At 43.1% G+C, this 27,265-nt stretch overlaps 1 protein-coding gene across 1 annotated transcript in view; it reads right to left on the bottom strand.

The window, feature by feature from the left end:
• LOC135504128 (von Willebrand factor A domain-containing protein 5B1-like) overlaps nt 1-26,973 on the bottom strand; it is a 64,058-nt gene extending 37,085 nt beyond the window's left edge. Inside the window, exons 1-10 of the mRNA XM_064922439.1 lie at nt 26,673-26,973; nt 20,939-21,086; nt 20,536-20,697; nt 20,054-20,276; nt 19,169-19,326; nt 18,814-18,945; nt 14,096-14,220; nt 12,008-12,184; nt 7,356-7,466; nt 6,656-6,858 (exon numbers count right to left, since the gene is read on the bottom strand). Coding sequence (XP_064778511.1) covers nt 6,656-6,858; nt 7,356-7,466; nt 12,008-12,184; nt 14,096-14,220; nt 18,814-18,945; nt 19,169-19,326; nt 20,054-20,276; nt 20,536-20,697; nt 20,939-21,077 — 1,430 coding nt within the window. The 5' untranslated portion in view covers nt 21,078-21,086; nt 26,673-26,973. The remainder of the gene's footprint in view (nt 1-6,655; nt 6,859-7,355; nt 7,467-12,007; nt 12,185-14,095; nt 14,221-18,813; nt 18,946-19,168; nt 19,327-20,053; nt 20,277-20,535; nt 20,698-20,938; nt 21,087-26,672) is intronic.
• Between the last annotated feature and the right edge of the window lie 292 nt (nt 26,974-27,265).

Raw genomic sequence — 27,265 nt, 5'->3', positions numbered from 1 at the left:
TGGAGAATTTGCCAAACTTGGTGTTCTCTGGCAAATGCCAAACGTCCTGCACGGTGTTGGGCAGTAAGCACAACCCCCACCTGTGGACGTCGGGCCCTCATGTCACCCTCATGGAGTCTGTTTCTGACCGTTTGAGCAGACACATGCACATTTGTGGCCTGCTGGAGGTCATTTTGCAGGGCTCTGGCAGTGCTCCTCCTTGCAAAGGCGAGGTAGCGGTCCTGCTGCTGGGTTGTTGCCCTCCTACGGCCTACTCCACATCTTCTGATGTACTGGCCTGTCTCCTGGTAGCGCCTCCATGCTCTGGACACTACGCTGACAGACACAGCAAACCTTCTTGCCACAGCTCGCATTGATGTGCCATCCTGGATGAGCTGCACTACCTGAGCCACTTGTGTGGGTTGTACACTCCGTCTCATGCTACCACTAGAGTGAAAGCACCGCCAGCATTCAAAAGTGACCAAAACATCAGCCAGGAAGCATAGGAACTGAGAAGTGGTCTGTGGTCACCACCTGCAGAACCACTCCTTTATTGGGGGTGTCTTGCTAATTGCCTATAATTTCCACTTGTTGTCTATTCCATTTGCACAACAGCATGTGAAATTTATTGTCAATCAGTGTTGCTTCCTATGTGGACAGTTAAGATTGAACTCTTTGGCCTGAATACCAAGCGTCACGTATGGAGGAAACCTGGCACCATCCCTACGGTGAAGCATGGTTGTGGAAGCATCATGCTTTGGGGATGTTTTTCAGCTGGAAGGCGAGGGTTCACCTTCCAACAGGACAACAACCCTAAGCACACAGCCAAGACAACGCAAGAGTGGCTTCACGACAAATCTCTGTCCTTGAGTAGCCCAACCAGAGCCCAGACTTGAACCTGATCGAACATCTCTGGAAAGGCCTGAAAATAGCTATGCAGCAACGCTCCCCATACAACCTGACAGAGATTGAGAGGATCTGCCTAGAAGAAGAAAAGAGAAATCTGAGAGGATCTCCCTAGAAGAGAAACTCCCCAAATACAGGTGTGCTAAGCTTGTAGGGTCATTCCCAAGACTTCTCGAGGGTATAATTTCTGCAAAAGGTGATTCAAAAAAGTACTGAGCAAAGGGTCTGAATACTTAAATGTAAATGTCACATTTAGGTTTTTTATTTATTAGAATACATTTGCAAAAATGTATTGGACATTGTGTGTAGATTGATGAGGAAATTTTAAAATATAATATATTTTAGAATAAGGCTGGAAACCTAAACAAAATATGGAAAAAGTCAAGGGGTCTGAATAGTTTCAGAATGCACCGTAACTAAATCAGTTCAATCGTAATCAATTGATCTTTGGACGGACCAAAATACAACTACTTGTCGGTTGGTATTCAGTGGGTCAGACTGTTTTAATGGTTTGACCACCAGACAACAGAAAGAGAAAGAAAACATGACCCTATGAACTGAACATAACAGTATGCCAGTGGAAGGGAGGACAGTAGTAGCAGGAGACACTATGAGCTGAACATAACAGTATGCCAGTGGAAGGGAGGACAGTAGCAGGAGACACTATGAGCTGAACATAACAGTATGCCAGTGGTGGAAGGGTATGTCAGGACAGTAGCAGGAGACACTATGAGCTGAACATAACAGTATGCCAGTGGAAGGGAGGACAGTAGTAGCAGGAGACACTATGAGCTGAACATAACAGTATGTTGGAAGGGAGTGGAAGGAGGAGGACAGTAGCAGGAGACACTATGAGCTGAACATAACAGTATACCTACGGAAGGGAGGACAGTAGGAGGAGACACTATGAGCTGAACATAACAGTACGCCAATGGATCGGAGGACAGTAAGTCGCAGGAGACACAATGAGCTGAACATAACAGTATGTTGGAGGACAGTGGAATGAGCTGAGGTACAGTAGACAGGCAGGAGACACTATGAGCTGAAACATAACAGTATGTCAGTGGAAGGGAGGACAGTAGCAGGAGACACTATGAGCTGAACATAACAGTATGCCAGTGGAAGGGAGGACAGTAGCAGGAGACACTATGAGCTGAACATAACAGTATGTCAGTGGAAGGGAGGACAAGCAGGAGACACTATGAGCTGAACATAACAGTATGCCAGTGGAAGGGAGGACAGGAGCAGGAGACACTATGAGCTGAACATAACAGTATGTCAGTGGAATGGAGGACAGTAGCAGGAGACACTATGAGCTGAACATAACAGTATACCAGTGGAAGGGAGGACAGTAGCAGGAGACACTATGAGCTGAACATAACAGTATGCCAGTGGAAGGGAGGACAGTAGCAGGAGACACTATGAGCTGAACATAACAGTATGTCAGTGGAATGGAGGACAGTAGCAGGAGACACTATGAGCTGAACATAACAGTATGTTAGTGGAAGGGAGGACAGTAGCAGGAGACCCTATGAGCTGAACATAACAGTATGCCAGTGGAAGGGAGGACAGTAGTAGCAGGAGACACTATGAGCTGAACATAACAGTATGCCAGTGGAATGGAGGACAGTAGCAGGAGACACTATGAGCTGAACATAACAGTATGTTAGTAGAATGGAGGACAGTAGCAGGAGACCCTATGAGCTGAACATAATAGTATGCCAGTGGAAGGGAGGACAGTAGCAGGAGACACTATGAGCTGAACATAACAGTATGTCAGTGGAAATGGAGGACAGTAGCAGGAGACACTATGAGCTGAACATAACAGTATGCCAGTGGAAGGGAGGACAGTAGTAGCAGGAGACACTATGAGCTGAACATAACAGTATGCCAGTGGAAGGGAGGACAGTAGTAGCAGGAGACCCTATGAGCTGAACATAACAGTATGAACATCAGTAGTGGAATGGAGGACAGTAGCAGGAGACACTATGAGCTGAACATAACAGTATGCCAGTGGAAGGGAGGACAGTAGCAGGAGACCCTATGAGCTGAACATAACAGTATGCCAGTGGAAAGGAGGACAGTAGCAGGAGACCCTATGAGCTGAACATAACAGTATGCCAGTGGAAGGGAGGACAGTAGCAGGAGACACTATGAGCTGAACATAACAGTATGCCAGTGGAAGGGAGGACAGTAGCATGAGCTGAACATAACAGACACCCTATGATCTGAACATAACAGTATGCCAGTGGAATGGAGGACAGTAGCAGGAGACACTATGAGCTGAACATAACAGTATGCCAGTGGAAGGGAGGACAGTAGCAGGAGACACTATGAGCTGAACATAACAGTATGCCAGTGGAAGGGAGGACAGTAGCAGGAGACACTATGAGCTGAACATAACAGTATGCCAGTGGAAGGGAGGACAGTAGCAGGAGACACTATGAGCTGAACATAACAGTATGCCAATGGAATGGAGGACAGTAGCAGGAGACCCTATGAGCTGAACATAACAGTATGCCAGTGGAAGGGAGGACAGTAGCAGGAGACACTATGAGCTGAACATAACAGTATGCCAGTGGAAGGGAGGACAGTAGCAGGAGACACTATGAGCTGAACATAACAGTATGCCAGTGGAAGGGAGGACAGTAGCAGGAGACACTATGAGCTGAACATAACAGTATGCCAGTGGAAGGGAGGACAGTAGTAGCAGGAGACACTATGAGCTGAACATAACAGTATGCCAGTGGAATGGAGGACAGTAGCAGGAGACACTATGAGCTGAACATAACAGTATGCCAGTGGAAGGGAGGACAGTAGTAGCAGGAGACACTATGAGCTGAACATAACAGTATGTCAGTGGAAGGGAGGACAGTAGCAGGAGACACTATGAGCTGAACATAACAGTATGCCAGTGGAAGGGAGGACAGTAGCAGGAGACACTATGAGCTGAACATAACAGTATGCCAGTGGAATGGAGGACAGTAGTAGCAGGAGACACTATGAGCTGAACATAACAGTATGCCAGTGGAAGGGAGGACAGTAGTAGCAGGAGACACTATGAGCTGAACATAACAGTATGTCAGTGGAAGGGAGGACAGTAGCAGGAGACACTATGAGCTGAACATAACAGTATGCCAGTGGAAGGGAGGACAGTAGCAGGAGACACTATGAGCTGAACATAACAGTATGCCAGTGGAAGGGAGGACAGTAGCAGGAGACACTATGAGCTGAACATAACAGTATGCCAGTGGAAGGGAGGACAGTAGCAGGAGACCCTATGAGCTGAACATAACAGTATGTCAGTGGAAGGGAGGACAGTAGCAGGAGACACTATGAGCTGAACATAACAGTATGCCAGTGGAAGGGAGGACAGTAGCAGGAGACACTATGAGCTGAACATAACAGTATGCCAGTGGAAGGGAGGACAGTAGCAGGAGACACTATGAGCTGAACATAACAGTATGCCAGTGGAAGGGAGGACAGTAGCAGGAGACACTATGAGCTGAACATAACAGTATGCCAGTGGAAGGGAGGACAGTAGTAGCAGGAGACACTATGAGCTGAACATAACAGTATGTCAGTGGAAGGGAGGACAGTAGCAGGAGACACTATGAGCTGAACATAACAGTATGCCAGTGGAAGGGAGGACAGTAGTAGCAGGAGACACTATGAGCTGAACATAACAGTATGCCAGTGGAAGGGAGGACAGTAGCAGCAGGAGACACTATGAGCTGAACATAACAGTATGTCAGTGGAAGGGAGGACAGTAGCAGGAGACACTATGAGCTGAACATAACAGTATGCCAGTGGAAGGGAGGACAGTAGCAGGAGACACTATGAGCTGAACATAACAGTATGCCAGTGGAAGGGAGGACAGTAGTAGCAGGAGACACTATGAGCTGAACATTACAGTATGCCAGTAGAAGGGAGGACAGTAGCAGGAGACACTATGAGCTGAACATAACAGTATGTCAGTGGAAGGGAGGACAGTAGTAGCAGGAGACACTATGAGCTGAACATAACAGTATGCCAGTGGAAGGGAGGACAGTAGCAGGAGACACTATGAGCTGAACATAACAGTATGTCAGTGGAAGGGAGGACAGTAGCAGGAGACACTATGAGCTGAACATAACAGTATGCCAGTAGAAGGGAGGACAGTAGCAGGAGACACTATGAGCTGAACATAACAGTATGCCAGTGGAAGGGAGGACAGTAGCAGGAGACACTATGAGCTGAACATAACAGTATGCCAGTAGAAGGGAGGACAGTAGCAGGAGACACTATGAGCTGAACATAACAGTATGTCAGTGGAAGGGAGGACAGTAGTAGCAGGAGACACTATGAGCTGAACATAACAGTATGCCAGTGGAAGGGAACATAACAGTACAGTAGACAGGAGACACTATGAGCTGAACATAACAGTATGCCAGTGGAAGGGAGGACAGTAGCAGGAGACACTATGAGCTGAACATAACAGTATGTCAGTGGAAGGGAGGACAGTAGTAGCAGGAGACACTATGAGCTGAACATAACAGTATGCCAGTGGAAGGGAGGACAGTAGCAGGAGACACTATGAGCTGAACATAACAGTATGCCAGTGGAAGGGAGGACAGTAGTAGCAGGAGACACTATGAGCTGAACATAACAGTATGCCAGTGGAAGGGAGGACAGTAGTAGCAGGAGACACTATGAGCTGAACATAACAGTATGCCAGTGGAAGGGAGGACAGTAGTAGTGGAAGGGAGGACAGTAGCAGGAGACACTATGAGCTGAACATAACAGTATGCCAGTGGAAGGGAGGACAGTAGCAGGAGACACTATGAGCTGAACATAACAGTATGCCAGTGGAAGGGAGCTGAACATAACAGACAGTAGTAGCAGGAGACACTATGAGCTGAACATAACAGTATGCCAGTGGAAGGGAGGACAGTAGTAGCAGGAGACACTATGAGCTGAACATAACAGTATGCCAGTGGAAGGGAGGACAGTAGCAGGAGACACTATGAGCTGAACATAACAGTATGCCAGTGGAATGGAGGACAGTAGCAGGAGACACTATGAGCTGAACATAACAGTATGCCAGTGGAAGGGAGGACCCTATCAGGAGACCCACCTGTGAATATTATTATGATTTCTCATTGTAGCCAATTCAGTTGCAGTAATTCCGTTACTGATTTTTGTGTAATTCAGTTACCAATTTGGCAATGGAATTACAAGTTTTAATCACTTAATAATTCATAAACTAGATTGATAGCATTAAATATGACTGTCTACCATCACTTGTTGCCTCTGTGAACTTTCATTATCCTCCCACCTCACAAGGGAGAGAAATTAGAAAATATCTTAAAGATATGTGGATATCTGGTAACGGAATTTCAAGGCACAAGGTAATGTTTCTTAAACTTACAGATGGCAAACATTTGTGTTGATATTAGTGGGCAGGGGTCTCTAATTAAACATTATTGTGTTTTGAAGTATTTCTAATACCTTTTAAGACTTTTTCTGGTAGTTATCTAAGACCCCTTTTTCTGTATGTTTATCCAGAAATCAAAAACTTTTCTTAAGATGGAAAATGGTTGGAAAATGTATCTTAATTTCCCCAAAATATAAACTCTTAGCTTTCATTTGACACCCACTTTAATATGCTCCTATGAACTTCACATGTTGGTGCTCATGGGATCTTTTACATGGAAATGTCATCATTTTGAATACGGTAGTCTATAGCAATTGGAGACAACAAAGTTCAGTAAGTTGATGGTGTGTTAACCTGGTGTAGCGGGCATGGCTGCGGACCAGCTCGATGACCTTCCCTGTGTTGCTGACGGCCCCATCTGTGATCAGGAAGAGCATGCGTGGATGACCCACGTGCATGGGTTGCCTCAGGATCCAGTTAAGTGGTGCCAGGATGTTGGTGCCGCCCATGTCAGCTCGGATCTTCCTGATGTACTCACAAGCCATGGTTACTGTTTCCTGAATCATGGCGCGACAGGGGAGAAGCATATTACTAGTCTTGAGTCTCTTGTGACAGACACTTGTAGCTGCCCAGAGAAAAGACAGGGGGGAAGCATATTATAGCAGCATTTATTATAATAATACACACAATAACATTTAGTCATCTAACAGAGGCAGACAAGTGTGTCTGTGAATTATACTCGTACTCCGACTACATTTACAGTTTACCTTCATTGTCATATAGCAGACACTCTTATCCAGAATGACTTACTGGAGTAATTAGGGTTAAGTGCCTTGCTCAAGGGCACATCAACAGATTTTTCGAACCAGCTATTTTTGGGGATACTGGCCCGCCGCTCTTAATCAGTATGCTACCTGTCACCCCTACCTGTACTACCTGTAGCTGTGAAATCTGTCACGCAAGATTAAGCATTTACTAATAGAGATTTTATCACTGACATGCAGTTCAATAATATTGACCTGAAAAAAGAAACTATGTTCTGCTTTCCTCATACCTCATCATAGCTCTGACTGGTAGAAAACAGTGTTTTGAATGTGGAGCCAAAGCCGATGATGTTGAAGAGACTGGCAGGCACAATGCTCTTCAGGATCACCAGCATGGCATCCTGGGAACAGAACAGAAATGATAGAAACACAAGGTCAATACGAAGGTGAGGAGAATGAGAAAAGAGGGAAAGAGATGGAGAGAGATGGAAATGAAAAGGAAAAAGAACAAGACAGGCAGACAAGGCGGTCAATCTTTAAGAGACTAACAACCAGCCTTGTTACCTGGCTGCAAGTGTTATTCTTGACGTTTAAACATTTTCGGCTGCGGCAGTATGACCAGATTACAATTTTATCTGTCAGCAGGCTAGTTACTATACACTGGAGAGCGTCTTTGTGGTGCACTAGAGAAGTGCAACATAATCCATTGTGTTATTATTATTATCTCTGTGTGACAGAGGGACGGGGCAGTGTATTATTAGAAAGTGTATGCTCAATAACAACCATTCATTTCAAGTTTGGCTGTAATCATATTTCACTGTATTATGTTGTTTTTTTTTACACCAAATTGTGTATTTAATACCCTTTCTTTGTGAATGTTTAATTTATTTATGACTGAAAAAAAAATCAAATCAAAGTTTATTGGTAATTTCAAGAACTGAAAGTTCCTTCAAGTGCAGTCGCAAAAATCATCAAGCGTTATGATGAAACTGGCTCTCATGAGGACCTCCACAAGAAAAGAAGGCACAGAGTTACCTCTGCTGCAGAGGATATGTTCATTAGAGTTACCAGCCGCAGAAATTGCAGCCCAAAGAAATGCTTCACATAGTTCAAGTAACAGACACATCTCAACTAGAGGTCGGCCGATTAATCGGAATGGCCGATTAATTGGGGCCTATTTCAAGTTTTCATAACAATCGGAAATCGGTATTTTTGGGTGCCGATTTGCCAATTATTATTATTATATATTTTTTTTACACCTTTATTTAATCTTTATTTAACTTGGCAAGTCAGTTAAGAACACATTCTTATTTTCAATGACAACCCACCGTTTCTAGGCCAACTGCCTCGTTCAGGGGCAGAACGACAGATTTTCACCTTGTCAGCTCGGGGGATTCAATCTTGCAACCTTACAGTTAACTAGACCAACGCAATAACGACCTGCCTCTCTCTCATAGCACTCCACAAGGAGACTGCTGTTACGCAAATGCAGTAAGCCAAGGTAAGTTGCTAGCTAGCATTAAACTTATCTTATAAAAAACAATCAATCATAATCACTAGTTAACTACACGCGTGTCCTGCGTTGCATATATTCTGACTGAGCATACAAGTATCTAACTGGGCGGTGGTAGGCAGAAGCAGCCGCATAAACATTCATTCAAACAGCACTCTCGTGGTGCGTGTTGCCAGCAGCTCTTAGTTGTGCGTCAAGCATTGCGCTGTTTATGACTTCAAGCCTATCAACTCCCGAGATGAGGCTGGTGTAACCAAAGTGAAATGGCTGGCTAGTTAGTGCGCTAATAGCGTTTCAAACTTCACCTGCTCTGAGCCTTGGGGCAGTTGTTTCCCTTGCTCTGCATGGGTAACCCTGCTTGGATGTGGTGGCTGTTGTCATTGTGTTGCTGGTTCGAGCCCAAGGAGGAGCGAGGAGAGGGACGGAAGCTATACTGTTACACTGACAATACTAAAGTGACTATAAGAACATCCAATAGTCAACGGTTAATTAAATACAAATGGTATAGAGGGAAATAGTCCTATAATTCCTATAATAACTACAACCTAAAACTTCTTACCTGGGAATATCGAAGACTCATGTTAAAAGGAACCACCAGCTTTCATATTTTCTCATGTTCTGAGCAAGGAACTGAAACGTTAGCTTTCTTACAAAGCACATATTGCACTTTTACTTTCTTCTCCAACACTATGTTTTTGCATTATTTAAACCAAATTTCATTAAGTGTTTATTCAGTATTGTTGTAATAGTCATTATTACAAATACATTAAAAAAATTTAAAAAATTAAAATCGTCTGATTAATCGGTATCGGCTTTTTTGGTCCCCCAATAATTGGTATCGGCGTTGAAAAACCATAATCGGTCGACTTCTAATCTTAACATCAACTGTTCAGAGGAGCCTTCATGGTCGAATTACTGCCAAGAAACCACTACTAAAGGACACCAATAATAAGAAGAGACTTGCTTGGGCAAAGAAACACGAGCATTGGACATGAGACCGATGGAAATCTGTCCTTTGATCTGATGAGTCAGAATTTGAGATTTTTGGCTCAAACCGCCGTATCTTTGTGAGACGCAGAGTAGGTGAAAGGATGATCTCCGCATGTGTGGTTCCCATCGTGATGCATGGAGGAGGAGGTGTGATGGTGCTTTGCTGGTGCCTCTGTCAGTGATTTTTTTTTATTCAAGGCACACTTAACCAGTATGGATACCACAGCCTTCTGCAGCAATACGCCATCCCACCTGGCTTGCGCTTAGTGGGACTATCATTTGTTTTCAACAGGACAATCACCTAAAACACCTCCAGGCTATGTAAGGGCTATTTGAACAAGAAGGGGAGGGATGGAGTGCTGCATCAGATGACCTAGCCTCCAATCACCCAACCTCAATCCAATTGAGATAGTTTGGGATGAGGTGGACCGCAGAGTGAAGGTAAAGCAGCCAACAAGTGCTCAGCGTATGTGGGAACTCCTTCATGAATGCCAAGAGTCTGCAAAGCTGTCATCAAGGCAAAGGGTGGCTACTTTGAATATTCTCATACTGCTTTGCCCATTTACCCTCTGAATGGCACAACTACACAATCCATGTTTCAATTGTCTCAAGGCTTAAAAATCCTTCTTAAACCCATCTCCCCCCCTTCATCTACACTGATTGAAGTGGATTTAACAGGTGACATCAATAAGGTATCATAAACTAATCAGGTGAATTCAGATAAAAGCTATGTCACGTTTTGTACACTCAGTGTATAATGGTGAAGAGAAAGTAAATCCTGTCATTTCTGTGTTGCTATGACAAAAAGTTGACAGAAATTCCATGGTTTCCTTTCTTTTACTCTCTATAATAAAGAAATACAACCCTCCTCTGACCCATTGAGGAACAGTAATGGCATTTTCTCTGTCATAAAGCATGCACGTATGAAGCAGTTGTTATATGTAATGGACTTTCTTCATGACATGCAACAATACAGAGAAAGTGGATAGAGAATGTTATAGCAGAGATTAATTAGAGAGTCAGCTCACAGGAAACTTCAATGCTTTTTGTCAATTTCAAGTCGTTGCGTCATAGAAAATCTCCACTGCTCTTTCTCCCACTTTCAAAGGTGCTATCAAATTGGTGGTCGCTGGCATTTTGGTGTCATAGAAATCTCTCTTTCTCCTTATATTCAGTTAAAGATGCTATCAAATTGGGGCCTGGCATTTTGGGGGAGTTTCTGGCAGATCAAAGAAACCGAGGAGAAATGATTTCATCATCATCGGCCTGACCTGGCTGGGTCAGGTCAGACCGATCCCCCCTCAGGAGAGTGAAAATATTTGTCATGGGTCCTCAGATCCTCAAAAGATTTTACAGCTGCACCCGAGAGGATCCTGACGGGTTGCATAACTGCCTGGTATGGCAACTGCTCGGCCTCCGACCGCAAGGCACTACAGAGGGTAGTGCGTAAGGCCAAGTACATCATCGGGCCCAAGCTTCCTGCCATCCAGTACCTATATACCAGGCGGTGTCAGAGGAAGGCCCTAAAAATCGTCAAAGACTCCAGCCACCCTGGTCATAGACGGCAAGCGGTACCGGAGCGCCAAGTCTAGGTCCAAGAGGCTTCGAAACAGCTTCTACCCCAAGCCATTAGACTCCTGAACAGCTAATCAAATGCCTACCCAGACTATTTGCACCCCCCCACCACACTGCTGCTACTACTCTCTGTTATTATCTATGCATAGCCACTTTAACAACCCTACCTGCATGTACATACTTATCTCAAATACCTCGACACCGGTGCCCCAGCACATTGACACATTAACTCTGTACCGGTACCCCCTGTATATAGCCCCGCTATTGTTATTTACTGTTGCTCTTTAAAAATAAAAATCTTATCTCTTACTTTTTATTTGTTAGGTATTTTCGTAAAACTGCATCATTGGTTAAGAGCTTGTAAGCATTTCACTGTAAGGTCTACACCTGTTGTATTCGGCGCATGTGACAAATAACATTTGATTTGATTTGAGTCAGGCTTTGGGGTGTCAGAGGGAGAGGATGCCCATCTCTCCCCAATCAGAAGATTTCTGAGTATGAGTCATGCCGCCCTGCTGTGCATGACAGACCAACAGGGGTTAGTCAAACATCACCACTCTCAGCCCAGTCCAATCATGCAACATTACAGTCAGATGCACTGGAAATAAAGGCTGAGCTGAGATGAGTTTCCATTGACCTTTCCATCAAATGACCAGTGAGTCATTGAGTCATTAATAGCACATCTTACATATCTAATTAGTAAACTATGTTATTCCTTCATAATTCATTCCATTACTTTAGTTGCCCTTAAGTCTCCATCTTCCAGGTTTAGTTTTGCCAAACTACTCAGTTCATTATGTTTATGCCCTTATTAAGAATAGATTACGAATGGGTTTTCAATGTGTTATGAAGTCATGACAGTACCTTGACACAGCTGATGTTGACCCCGCTCATGCTCCCACTGCGGTTGATGAGGAAGATGAACTCTCCATGCACCTTCCTCAGGTCAGAGGTCTTGGACTTGAGGTCTGGGCAGAAGTTGAGCATAACCGCAGGGTTGTGGAGGATGTCCTTGTGGAGACGCTTACGAATGATATCCACCTTCACTTTGCCACATGGCCAGAGGATAACATGGTCAGAGGATAACATGATCAGAGGATAACATGGTCAGAGGATAATGTGGCCAGAGGATAACGTGGCCAGAAGATAACATGATCAGAGGATAACGTGGCCAGAGGATAACGTGGTCAGAGGATAACGTGGCCAGAGGATATCGTGGCCAGAGGATAACGTGGCCAGAGGATAACGTGGCCAGAGGATAACGTGGTCAGAGGATAACGTGGTCAGAGGATAACGTGGCCAGAGGATAACATGGTCAGAGGATAACGTGGCCAGAGGATAACGTGGCCAGAGGATAACATGGCCAGAGGATAGTGGTCAGAGGATAACGTGGTCAGAGGGTAACGTGGTCAGAGGATAAACGTGGTCAGAGGATAACGTGGTCAGAGGATACAGTAAGAAAATAATGAAACAAAGAGAATGAGATCCCAATCACATCATGCAAGCTTTGAATAAGAGCCATATTCACATACAGCAATGACTTTGTACATGTCATTTTTTTTATACATATCTTACATGTCACATCTGATAAGAAAATTGTTATAATTTTATTAAAATTAGTTATAGCTCTACAAGGCAGCGTTCCCCTAAACTACAACACAGCTGTTTCCTTCATGCTAAGATCCATTAGATACGTAGATCTAACAATAAAATATTCTCCATACAGAACGTTTTTGATAAGATGATTTCAGCTATGCTTCTTAAATAAAAATGTATAATTGAAGGAAATTATGGTTGGGAATTTGTTTAAAATGACACCCAAATGATTTGAAAGAGAAAGGACACTCAATCAACTGGTGCATGTGTTCTTGCAGGTAGAAATTCCAAGCAGAACACTGAGGACTTTTTGTGGTTTCCATAGTAACCCCTTTTTATCCCACACATCATTTTAGGTTAAGTGTCCTCTCTCTCCCTCCCATTGAGGTCTACTGGTCACTTAAGGATGTAATTGTATCTACCACCGTAGTGCCAATCAGACATGTGGAGAATAAGGTACAATCTGTACCGACACGATTTCACCTCAAGAATACTGAAACTCCAATGTATATCATTCATGTGTGGTTTTAAAATGATCTCAGAGAGGTTGAAATAAATCAATTGCTTTCATATAATAATAATGGACACAGGAATACTGGAATGCACTACTAATACAGGCCAAACCATGTCTAACAAATCACACAAAACTGGCAAAAGGTGTGGATACGCAGCCCTTGCGAAAATAAATTGCAGTCAGAGTGCAGTATAACTGCAGTACACTAGTATAACTGTAGTACACTGTAGTATAACTGCAGTACACTAGTATAACTGTAGTACACTGTAGTATAACTGTACTCAGTGTGCTGTAAAACTGCAGTAGTATACCTGTAGTCAGAGTGCAGTATGACTGCTGTACACTGTAGAATGACTGTAGTCAGAGCGCAGTATGACTGCAGTATACTTCAAGTACTGGGTCCAAAATAACACAGTTTATTTTGCAGTATAACCGCAGTACACTGTAGTATAAATGTAGTTAATGTGCAGTATAACTGCAGTACACTTCAAGTACTGCGTCGAAAACAACACAGTTTATTTTGCAGTGTAACTGCAGTTCAACTGCAGTACATTGCAGTTATTCTGCAATTACTGCATCCAAAATACCCCAGTCGACTGCAGTTACTGCACTTTTACTTTAGTTCCAGAACTGCTATATTTTCTTATAAGAGAGGTCTCATTATCTGTTGTTATTGAATATTCATGATGCTATATGCTTTTCTTCTCTAATTATAAGCAGCATCTTGCCATTTTACAAAGCCTCTTTAATCTATATGAGTCCTCTCAGACAGCTGCTTCTTTGTCACTCAATAAGGCTACTGGGTAAAACGCAGATCACATCAGATCAGATGCAGCACTCACTTTCTTTTCATTACTGGAGTCCTTCTTGATGGCCTTGATGTAGTCACTCTTCCCTGTGAGGTGTTCATCGTACTCCTCCAGTGTCATGTCTCCATCCTCAATCAGCACAAGAGGCAGATGAGGATCTAGTAGGAAACAATGGACACTAGACTAATATGGTACAGTATCACCTTGACAACAAGCAGGTTTCAGTATGAGCTATAACACTAATAGAAGGGTACAATATGCAATTCCTGCAAACATCTGTCAGAGAAAAGGCAGACGTGGCCAAGTAGTATATATTTCTGTCACAGACTAATCTTGGTTAACCCATAATTAAAGTCTTGCGTAATTGGTCAGGTGCTCAATTAAGTTCTGGGTGTTAAAAGAAGTGATAGAATGAGGAGCGGAACCGTAACGAAGAGCTCCTCCCACTCTCGTTGCAAGTTACAGGCAAGTCTATGGGCCAAATGTCCCCTCTCCTTCCATAATTTAAAAAAATGCTATTACTTGCGAAATCGTGATTTGTCCTGAGCACAGGAACTTATGCTGCTTGTTATCTCACGCATCCCATTTTATCATGACAGATACAGTGGGGCAAAAAAGTATTTAGTCAGCCACCAATTGTGCAAGTTCTCCCACTTAAAAAGATGAGAGAGGCCTGTAATTTTCATCATAGGTACACTTCAACTATGACAGACAAAATGAGGAAAACAATCCAGAAAATCACATTGTAGGATTTTTTATGAATTTATTTGCAAATTATGGTGGAAAATAAGTATTTGGTCACCTACAAACAAGCAAGATTTCTGTCTCTCACAGACCTGTAACTCGTTACCTGTATTAATGGCACCTGTTTGAACTTGTTATTAGTATAAAAGACACCTGTCCACAACATCAAACAGTCACACTCCAAACTCCACTATGGACAAGACCAAAGAGCTGTCAAAGGACACCAGAAACAAAATTGTAGACCTGCACCAGGCTGGGAAGACTGAATCTGCAATAGGTAAGCAGCTTGGTTTGAAGAAATCAATTGTGGGAGCAATTATTAGGAAATGGAAGACATACAAGTCCACTGATAATCTCCCTCGATCTGGGGCTCCACGCAAGATCTCACCCCGTGGGGTCAAAATGATCACAAGAACAGTGAGCAAAAATCCCAGAACCACATGGGGGGACCTAGTGAATGACCTGCAGAGAGCTGGGACCAAAGTAACAAAGCCTACCTTCAGTAACACACTATGCCGCCAGGGACTCAAATCCTGCAGTGCCAGATGTGTCCCCCTGCTTAAGCCAGTACATGTCCAGGCCCATCTGAAGTTTGCTAGAGAGCATTTGGATGATCCCGAAGAAGATTGGGAGAATGTCATATGGTCAGATGAAACCAAAATTTAACTTTTTGGTAAAAACTCAACTCGTCGTGTTTGGAGGACAAAGAATGCTGAAATGCATCCAAAGGACACTATACCTACTGTGAAGCATGGGGGTGGAAACATCATGCTTTGGGGCTGTTTTTCTGCAAAGGGACCAGGACGACTGATCCGTGTAAAGGAAAGAATGAATGGGGCCATGTATCGTGAGATTTTGAGTGAAAACCTCCTTCCATCAGCAAGGGCATTGAAGATTAAGCGTGGCTGGGTCTTTCAGCATGACAATGATCCCAAACACACCGCCCGGGCAACGAAGGAGTGGCTTCGTAAGAAGCATTTCAAGATCCTGGAGTGGCCTAGCCAGTCTCCAGATCTCAACTCCATAGAAAATCTTTGGAGGGAGTTGAAAGTCCATGTTGCCCAGCAACAGCTCCAAAACATCACTGCTCTAGAGGAGATCTGCATGGAGGAATGGGCCAAAATACCAGCAACAGTGTGTGAAAACCTTGTGAAGACTTACAGAAAACATTTGACCTCTGTTATATACCCTTTGTTGGCAATGACAAAGTATTGGGATAAATAAGTATTTGGTCAATAACAAAGTTTTCCACCATAATTTGCAAATAAATTCATTACAAATCCTACAATGTGATTTTCTGGATTTTTCTTTCTCATTTTATCTGTCATAGTTGAAGTGTACCTAGGATGAAAATTACAGGCCTCTCATCTTTTTAAGTGGAAGAACTTGCACAATTGGTGGCTGACTAAAGACTTTGTTGCCCCACTGTATATGGTACCATTTATGCTTATGTAGTCTGTCCATGAGTGATTAGTCACAGACTAAGGTCCCTCTTGGATTTTGATTCCAGAGAAATGCTGTTGCGGTCAAGTCAATATGCCAGCTCCACTACTGTGATTAAAAGTGCTTTGCTATTTTCTGCTCATATTCTTCTCTCCACAGGCATCCCTCAATACATCTCTCTGCAGTGAAGTTCATGGTGAGCTGTTTTTATTGACCATTTAGTAAATCAAGCTTTTGATGAAAACCGTCCAACAATCACTTTTCAAAATCATTTAAAGTTAATTTCACTATACATAAACTGAGGGAAAACTGCTTCCGGCAAGCACTCCATACATCTCTCTATTGCCATGGCCATCTGGTTGTGCTTTTCAGTCTCCTTGATGAGATTGAAACCCCAGTCCCACAGTGGACTGAATTGAATTGCACAGCAAGCCACTGGCCCTAGGGCCGTAAACAAAGCCATCTCTTTAGAGCCTTATTGGACAAGCAATCTGGGGACTCATTCCTGCCTCTGGGAGACAACTGGCCCAGGCAGAGCTTAAGACAACCAGGAGAGGACTAAGATAGAGAAGGAGAGAAAAAGGCGGGTGGGGGTTTAAAGAAAAGAGAGAGAGAGAAGAAAGTAAGGATAGAGAGAGATATATAACAGTATAACTTTAGACCGTCCCCTCGCCCATACCCGGGCGTGAACCAGGGACCCTCTGCACACATCAACAACAGTCACCCACGAAGCATCGTTACCCATCGCTCCACAAAAGCCGCGGGAAACCACTACTTCAAGGTCTCAGAGCAAGTGACGTCACCGATTGAAACGCTATTTAGCGCGCACCGCTAACTAAGCTAGCCGTTTCACATTACATATATACACTACCGGTCAAAAGTTTTATAACACCTACTCATTCAAGGGTGTTTCTTTATTTTTACATTGTAGAATAATAGTTTAGACATCAAAACTATGAAATAACAAATATGGAATCATGATAAGATAGCGCCGAAGAGGATGGATGACGTTTTACCAACTGTGGTATTTTGTTTTGTTTTTTTTGCGTTATTTGTAACTTGTTTTTTAAACTTATTTTGTACATAATGTTGCTGCTACCATCTCTTATGACCGAAAATAACTTCTGGACATCAGAACAGCGATTACTCACCTCGAACTGGAAGAATCTTTTTCCTTTTTCCTTTTAATGAGTCCAACAAGAAGGATATACTGCTTTCCCCAGAACAGGCCCAAATCCCTGTCATTTCCGTGAAGAAAAGACGGAGGAAAAAGGGTCGCAGGTCGGGCTGCCTTCTGAGAATCCGTAGGCGAATGAGTAAACTCCCACTACCATCCGTTCTATTGGCTAACGTGCAATCATTGGAAATTAAAATGTATGACCTATGATTACGATTATCCTACCAACTGGACATTAAAAACTGTAATATATTATGTTTCATCAAGTTGTGGCTGAACGACGACACAGATAATATAGAGCTGGCGGAATTTTCCATGCACAGGCAGAACAGAGAAGCTACGTCTGGTAAGACGAGGGGTGGGGGTGTGTGTTTATTTGTCAATAACAGCTGGTGCGCGATGGCTAATATTAAATAAGTCTTGAGGTATTGCTATCCTTATGATAAGCTGTAGACCACACTATCTACCAAGAGAGTTCTCATCTATATTATTTGTAGCCGTTTATTTACCACCGTTTATTTAAGACTGCACTTAACCAACTCTATGAAGCCATAATCAAATAAGAAAATGCTCATCCAGAAGCGGCACTCCTAGTGGCCAGGGACTTTAATGCAGTCAAACTTAAATCATGTTTACCGCATTTCTACCAGCATGTCACATGTGCAGCCAGAGGGGGAAAAAACTCTAGACCACCTTTACTCCACACAGAGACGCGTACAAAGCTTTCCCCACCCTCCATTTGGCAAATCTGACCAAAATTCTATCCTCCTGATTCCTGCTTACAAGCAAAAACTAAATCAGGAAGCACCAGTGACTCGCTCAATACGGAACTGGTCAGATGACGCAGATGCTATAGTCATCGGCTTCATCAATAAGTGCCTCAACGACATCATCCCCACAGTGACCGTACGTACATATCCCAACCAGAAGCCATGGATTACAGGCAACATCCGCATTGAGCTATAGGCTAGAGCTGCCACTTTCAAGGAGCGGGACACTAATCCGGACACCTATAAGAAATCCCGCTATGCCCTCAGACAAAGGCTGATGACTCAACTCCTGTGTGATCTGATTAACTGTCCACATATAAATAACAGGGCAAATTGTTTACAGCAGATAGTCAATGATTTTCCCACAAGCAATGACTTTGCTGATGAATACTTTGTTGAGGGAAAATGTACATGATACGATTGTGTTGTGTCATTGTCTCACTTAGCTATCCAGTCGCTCTGTATAAGAGCATCTGCTAAATGACTAAAACGTAAAATGTAAAATGTAACACTGGCCTATTCTGTGTATGTGATATTGTATTTGAAGAGGCATGAGTAATGGTAGTCCCTGGCAGGCTGAATGGTGGGTGGTGTGTCCACAACAGTACAGTACCCACCACTGGGGTAGATGATGATCTCCACAGGGCAGTCGTAGGTGTACTTGTCAGCGAGTGTGATGACGACACTGGTGGCTGAGCGGGCCAGGGGGTCTGCGTCGGCCCGGATGGCATGAGAGGGGCTTTCCACACCTGCACAAAGACACCTCTAAAGCATCTACAGTGTAGAATAAACAGTGGAATCACATGAAAATACTAGAACAAGATATCACAAAAAAACTCAAATGAATCTTGTTTGTGTGAACAGAGGTAGCTTTGTACTCATAGAAGAAAGATGTCTGTTGGTCAGTGGAACATAAATTGTATTATAATACAAATAAACTGCAACGTGTATGTTGCATGTTGTGTCTCTGACCTGCAAGGAGATACGGGGCTCTGATCTCCAGCTGGAAGCTAAACTCATAGTCAATGGAGTTGATGGCCTCTTCCTCCAGCAGCTGGGCCATGTACAGCTGGGGGGTGATAGGAGTCTGCTCATTTGGATCCAGGGCACAATTATGCCTGCTGCCCCTCCTGTGCAAGAAAATACCACAATAGAAAATCATAGTAATTTAATTCATAGTCTTGTTGTCACATCTACTCCCGCTCCTCCCCTCTGGCTTCAACGTTTACTAACCACAGGTCCTGGGAACCATCATTACGCGGACCTGGCATTCATCATTAAGCACACCTGGACTCCATTACCTCACTCATTACCTCCCCTTTATCTGACACTCTCTTAGGTTCTTTCCCCAGGCATTATTGTTTCTGTTGTTCATGTTGTTTTTTATATTAAACTTACCACCTGCACCTGCTTCTCGACTCCCAGCATTATTTATTTGACCTTTTTAACTAGGCAAGTCAGTTAAGAACACATTCTTATTTACAATGATGTCCTACACCGGCCAAACCCGGACGACGCTGGGCCAATTGTGCGCCGCCCTTTGGGACTACCAATCACAGCCGGTTGTGATACAGCCTGGATTCAAACCAGGGTGTCTGTAGTGACACCTCTAGTACTGCGATGCAGTGCCTTAGACCGCTGCACCACTCGGGAGCCCAACATTTGAAATAATTGATGTCTGATGCAGGCATGCTGTGAATAACTTAACCTCCAAGTTACCAGTTAAAGTTAAAGTTTCCTTTAAAGATCAAAATGGCACTATAAAATTTGGACAAGACAGCATTGACATTCAGCTGTGGCACAGTGGTGACATTCAGTTGTGGTTATGATGATGACACTCTGTCATGGTATTCTTACGCTCTGTTGTGGAAGTTTGGGGAGAGTCCCAGCTCCTCGTTGATGGTTCTCTGGACCCTGGGGGTGCACACGGTGGGTGAGGTGACCCGGATACCCCCGTTGGGAAGGGTGGGCAGCTCAGAGGAGGTGCTGACCAACACGTTGACCGTCTCCAGAGGGGGGATGACCCCCAGGTTCACCACCAACACTGTCCTCTCCAAGTCCTCATCCAGCACAATATGTCCTGGAATACCATAGCAGAACAACTCACATAAATGGTAATGTTTTCTATTTTTCAGAGAAATGTTATCCTTATTGATTAGACTAGGAATCAAGATAGTTGGACCCAAAACCACAAGCCTGGTCTCTGTTTGTGCTGTCTTTCCATCTCCCATTGTCATTGTCACACGAATGACCGTAGGAGTTGGCAAGACAGTGCAAACAGATCTGGGACCAAACTACACAACCACTGACCACAGCACTTCACACGAGACCCATCCTACCACTGCCACTCTGAAGGGCACCATTAGTTGTAGTGCAGCAATCAAAGTAACAGTCATCAATCTTGGACTTGTCTTTGATTTGCACGGTTATTATCTGGTTGGAGATCATAGCTTCAAATCCCACCACGGTAGAGCATTCTTCCAGTGGGTAAATGAAGACTCCTACAACAAATACAGTTAACATTAACCAAAACAGGCAATTAACCAAAACAGGCAATTAAGTTAACTAACCAAACTAACTAAAAGTAATGATTGATATTGAGAAGCACTGTGGAAGCTCTGGAGACTACATCAGAGACAAGGGAAGGAAATTCAGAATCATAATTCTAAACACACTTGTATAAGGCCCCCAGAGAATGTTCATGATAACTTTTATATTTGTAACAACAAATGAGGTCCTCACCCTCAATTGGATTGTCCTCAAAGTTATTGTAGGTCATGGATGCTGTCAGGGCCAGGGTGTAACCTCTGACACAGGAAGTGATCTCGCAGACACTGAGAGGCAGAGCATTCTGACTCCCCTTGTTGATCAGGCCTGGCATGGTGAGTTTCTTTGCATTGCCAATCATAGACAGAGGGTAAAACACATAATGTTCAGAATCTTTTTTAATAACTTGTACAATAATTCAACAAACAAGCAAACATCACTATAAGTCTAGCTCTGATATCCTCACCCTTGCATTGTTGTCCAGCAATAACATCAAAGACAACAGTAAAGGCCTTTTTAGTGCCTTTGAAGTAGAATCATGTCTTTTGCTGTCCAGAATTCTGATCAGCAAAAACATTACATCCCTGCAGAGCAGGCCCAGACAATAAAACCACAGGAGAATTCAAACTATCAGTTCAGTCCTTGCATGCTTAGACTACAAAGGTGATTGGGGAAAATGAAAACAAAAACATTAGAGAGAGATTTGTTTAATGTAGTATGGTTGGGGGCCTCTGATCTACTGTACATTGTCATGACGTTGCCCTCTTTGGGTACTTGCTTCCTTCAACTAGGCTGCTGTGGTCAGAGAGAGGTCGTAAATTCCTGAGGAGAAGACCCTGCCTCATGGCCACACAGTATAAGAGACAGAGTGAATTTTCATAGAGAACAAAGGAATTTCTTCCGCCTCACAGAACTTGAGGTCCGAACAAATTTCATGTTCCGGAGAAAGTATAAAAGATTGGCGAAGAATCCAGCTACGAACTGGTCCGTTTGTTACAACTTGTGGAAGCTCATGGGAGACGGTGTGGCCACATTACCATAACGCTGTTTATATAATAGCCTCAGATATGAGGTTTACATCTAATTGTTGTATAAGATGAATGAGTGAGTATGATACTGTTTGTGAAAATGTGTAATGTGATTTTGGACTGTTTAATGAAGGAAACTCCAATTACCTTTTGAGTTGAACTAAATCAGAGGACCACCCCTGAGCCCAGTTAGGGTCAGGCATCCTGGGACAGCCCCTTTTCTGCAATTCCGAATAAAACCCAACTTTTAGAAATTCTCAAGTAGATCATGTTTCTCTCAATCACGGGAGTACAAAGGTTGCAGACCATTGCTGAATCTTTTAACCATACCACGTGGTTAACTTTTTATGGCTGCAGGGGCAGTATTGAGTAGCTTGGATGAAAAGGTGCCCATATCAAACGGCCTGCTCCTCAGTCATAGTTGCTAATATTTGCATATTATTATTCGCATTGGATAGAAAACACTCTGAAGTTTCTAAAACTGTTTGAATGATGACTGTGAGTATAACAGATCTCATGTTGGCAGGCAAATCAAAATAGGAAGTCAGAAATCTGAGCTTGTATGTATTCACCAGAGTCGCAAATGAAATCCCCTTGAGATATGAATGATGTTGCACTGCCTAGGGGTTCCACTAGATGTCAACTATCAATATAAATTATAATGATGCTTCTATGTTGTTGTGGGAGTGAATGAGAGCAGAATATATCAGCTGTCCATCATGCAGCGATTTTGTGATCCCACTTTTTCCTCATGGTAGTCACTTGCGTTCCATGGCTCACGAAGACAAGAATGAATACTCCGGTTGGAACTTTATTGAAGCTATATGTTAAAAACATCCTAATGATTGATTCGGTACCTAGTTTGAAATGTTTCTTTGACCGGTAATATCACTTTTTGAAGTTTTTGTCCGATATAACGCTGACCAGAATTAGCGTTTAGATATGTATACCAAACGCTCTAACAAAAGAAGGTATTTGGACATAAATAACGGACATTTTCAAACAAAACAAACATTTATTGTGGACCTGGGATTCCTGGAATGCTTTCTGATGTAGATCATCAAAGGTAAGGGAATATTTATCATGTAATTTCTTGTTTATGTTGACGCCATCTTTGCATCTGTGGTGTTTTTAAATTGAGCTCCGTCTCAGATTATTGCATGCATTTCATTTCCGTGAAGTTTTTTAAAAATCTGACACAGTGGTTGCATTAAGGAGAGGTATATCTATAATTCCATGTGTATAACAATATTATCATCTACATTTATGATGAGTCTTTCTGTTGAATGATGTGGCTATGCAAAATCACTTGATGTTTTTGGAACTGGTAATGTAAACTCAGATTTTTAAAAATATAAATATGAACTTTATCAAACAAAACATGCATGTATTGTGTAACATGAAGTCCAATGAGTGTCATTTGATGAAGATAATTCAAGGTTAGTGATTAATTTTATCTTTATTTCTGGTTTTTATGAAGGCTATATTTTGCTGGAAAATGGCTGTGCTTATTGTGGTTTGGTGGAGACCTAACATAATCGTTTGTAGTGCTTTCGCTGAAAAGCCTATTTAAAATCGGACACTTTGGTGGGATTAACAACGAAAATAGATTTAAAATGATATAAGACACATGTATGTTTTAGGAATTGTAATTATGAGATTTAATTAATTACAGTTACATGATTAATAATTTTGATCACGTAATACTAATTACAGAGAATCTTTGATAAAAACTATGTCTTCAATTTAATGATAGTAAAGACACGACAACATGCAAGGCAAAGGCAGCAAGTGAAGACCTATACATTTTTCAAGGTTATATTCAGGACACAACATTTCACATTTCCACTATAGAAAAAGCATGACTCATCCATCAAACAGATGATCAACACCAAGGTGGACTGGTCTGGTAGAATATTGCATAAATGAGGGTGCAAGATGAGATTGGGCTGTGAGAAGTGGCCAATGCTTATGGCCGACCTGTATTTTCATGCAATTGTGATCCTACAGTGCATTCAGGAAGTATTCAGACCCCTTGACTTTTTCCACATTGTGTTACATTACAGCCTTGTTCTAAAATTGGTAAGATCGTTTTTTCCCCCCATCAATCTACACAGAATAACCCATAATGACAAAGCAAAAATATTTTTTCAGACATTTTTGCCAATGTATATAAAAAAAACCTGAAATATCACATTTACATAAATATTCAGACCCTTTACTTAGTACTTTGTTAAAGCACCTTTGGCAGCGATTACAGCCTTGAGTCTTCATTGGGTATGACGCTACAAGCTTGGTACACCTATATTTGGGGAGTTTCTCTCATTCCTTTCTGCAGATCCTCTTAAGCTCTATCCGGCTGGATGAGGAGCGTTGCTGCACAGCTATTTTCAGGTCTCTTCCAGAGATGTTCGATCAGGTTCAAGTCTGGGCCACTCAAAGACAGAGACTTGTCCCGAAGCTACTCCTGTAGGAAGGTGAACCTTCGCTCCAGTCTGAGGTCCTGAGCACTCTGGAGCAGGCTTTCATCAAGAATCTCTCTGTACTTTGCTCCGTTCATCTTTGCCTTGATCTTGACTAATCTCCCAGCCGCTGAAAAACATCCTCATAGCATGATGCGGCCACCACCATGTTTCACCGTAGGGATGGTGCCAGGTTTCCTTCAGATGTGACGCTACGCATTAAGGCCAAAGAGTTGTCATGGTTTGAGAGTCTTTAGGTGCCTTTTGGCAAACTCCAAGTGAGTTGTCATGTGCCGTTTTTACTGAGAAGTGGCTTCCGTCCGGCCTTGGTCAGCCCCCTGACCAAGGCCCTTCACCCCCGATTGCTCAGTTTGGCCGGATGGCCAGCTCAAGGAGAGTCCAATTGAAGGATGGAGGCCACTGTGTTCTTGGGGACCTTCAATGCTGCAGAAATGTTTTGGTATTCTTCCCCAGATCTTTGCCTTGACACAATCCTGTCTCTGAGCTCTACGGAAAATTCCTTCAACCTCATGGCCTGGTTTTTACTCTGACATGCACTGTCAACTGTGGGACCTTGGTTAAGGGCGCTGTACTGCAGCGCCAGCTGTGCCACCAGAGACCCTGGGTTCGCGCCCAGGCTCTGTCGTAAACGGCCGTGACCGGGAGGTCCGTGTGGCGACGCACAATTGGCCTAGTGTCGTCCGGGTTAGGGAGGGTTTGGCCAGTAGGGAAATCCTCGTCTCATCGCGCACCAGCGACTCCAGCAGCGGGCCGGGCGCAGTGCGCGCTAACCAAGGTTGCCAGGTGCACTGTGTTTCCTCCGACACATTGGTGCGGCTGGCTTCCGGGTTGGATGGCGCTGTGTTAAGAAGCAGTGTGGCTTGGTTGGGTTGTGTATCGGAGGACGCATGACTTTCAACCTTCGTTTCTCCCGAGCCTGTACGGGAGTTGTAGCGATGAGATAAGATAGTAGCTACTTAAAACAATTGGATACCACGAAATTGGGGAGAAAAAGGGGTAAAATTAAAAAACATATATATAATATATATATATATAATACTTAATCGATTGTAGAATAAGGCTGTAATTTGATTTGATTTAACTTAACAAAATGTGGAAAAAGTCAAGTGGCCTGAATACTTTCCGAAGGCACTGTATATTGCAACCCAGCTTTTTTTTATTATGTTGTGGTGTCCTGCGTTTCTGTTGTGTTCAGAGAGCCATAGCCTGAGCCTCTAACACAGGCTTTATGCGTGGTGTTATGACGACAGCAAATTTCCATAGAGACTGAGCCGTTGCCTGCCTGCTGATGATACTGGCCAGTGTCTCTCCAAACTAATATGCCAATGTTAGTGGCTGTAAGACTACATAGAGTGAAAAACTCCAAACTGCTCCTTCAGCCAAATAGTATTTTTGTGAATTATCTCCATGATGAATCTCAAGATCATTGGTCTTCCTGACTCCTTGCCTGGACAAGATTACTGTCTGCTGCCATAATGCATCCACAATTTACAGGATCCATAATTAATTAAAAATATATATTTTAAGTGTGCCGCCTCCTCATACTAATTAAGCAAAAGGAGGTTTTGGCTGGCCCGGCACAGGCTTGTCATTTAGTGAAAAGGAATAGGCCAGACAGATGCACCTACAGTGTTCACTGCGCACACCTGCTCTGCAATCAGTGTCAACAGTGCCACCACGTGTCCTAAGGGACACAAGATGGGAACAAGCAGAGATGCAGATGCAGTGTCTTGTTCCTCTAAAACACAACATCTCTCACATCACAATGCCATTATTCTTCCCTTATTCTAAAAACATTGAACAGCATAACTGGACTGTAAACTGTTTTAGCTGTGACAATACAGAAATGCATTGTGCAATCAGATTATTCAACCTCATTGATTAATAACCTATAATTAATAACTGTGATTAATAACCTAAATCCACTTTAAAAAATAATATAACATATCCAAAAATTAGAAGAGGAACAAAAATGTTGGGGCAAAATCATAAAATGTTCACAATTAAGTTGATTGATATTATGCCCATTTCAATAATGGCAAAATCCTAAAGATAATCCATTAGTGTTTCTCTCTTAATGGGAGTTTCTTTTTTCAGTCTGACAGGCTGTGATAATGAGTGTGTCCAAGTGACAGACCCCATGAGACCCTCTCTTTGTCGTATGAATTGTCTTGAGCTCTTCAGAAAGGCTCATCCAAACATAGCCGAATATCATCCACCATCCATCCATAGTCACCATCCATACAGTACAGTCATGATAACACCACAACAGCAGCTTTCCAAGGAAACAGGTCAGAAATAACCATCTGTTGATAATACAGAATGGTTTGTATTGCTGGATTTCATTGCTGGCTGATATAATTGCAAAAATATCAATGCCAATATACATGCACAATTACTGAAATAATGAAGTCTTACCTTTTCATTTGTGTAAACTGGAGGTGAGATGATGATTTCTGTCTTTTGGATACCCACTTTTCATGAAATATGTCCTTTTCGCCTCTATTTCTTTTTCATCCCTTTTTTCTTTCCTCTGGAGTATGTGGCAAATGCCAGCTACCAGAGGTGGGTAGAGAAACTATTCATTAATTGTCTCTGGCTTTTCACAGAGGAACTAAACAAAAACAGAGAAGGACAGTGGACACTAGGCAGCAACCTTGTCAGCAATATAGTCAGCACAGCAACATGTGGTTATACAAAGTATATCAGCTAAGTCTCTCCCCCCTCCCTGTGGCTGGAGTTAGGTTTTCACTGACGGGGAGAGAAAGGGAGAGAGAGAGACAGACAGAGATACCAGCCCAGCCACAGAGCGAGAAACCTGTGCAACAGATTAGCATTCCGCCCTCCCCTTCCCCTACTACCCCTCCCCTCTGCAGTCATAGCATCAGCACCACCCACTCTCCTTCTTCCCTGCAATCGATGACAAGGGACCCCATTCATGCATCGTTTTTGATAGCTGGGGGATCAGACTAAATTAAATGAAACGCCAGGCGTGGAGAACAAGAAATAGT

Source organism: Oncorhynchus masou, chromosome 18 (genome assembly GCF_036934945.1).
Source record: "Oncorhynchus masou masou isolate Uvic2021 chromosome 18, UVic_Omas_1.1, whole genome shotgun sequence".
Classification (NCBI taxonomy): Eukaryota; Metazoa; Chordata; class Actinopteri; order Salmoniformes; family Salmonidae; genus Oncorhynchus; species Oncorhynchus masou.
This window is presented reverse-complemented; position numbering and strand designations above follow the sequence as displayed.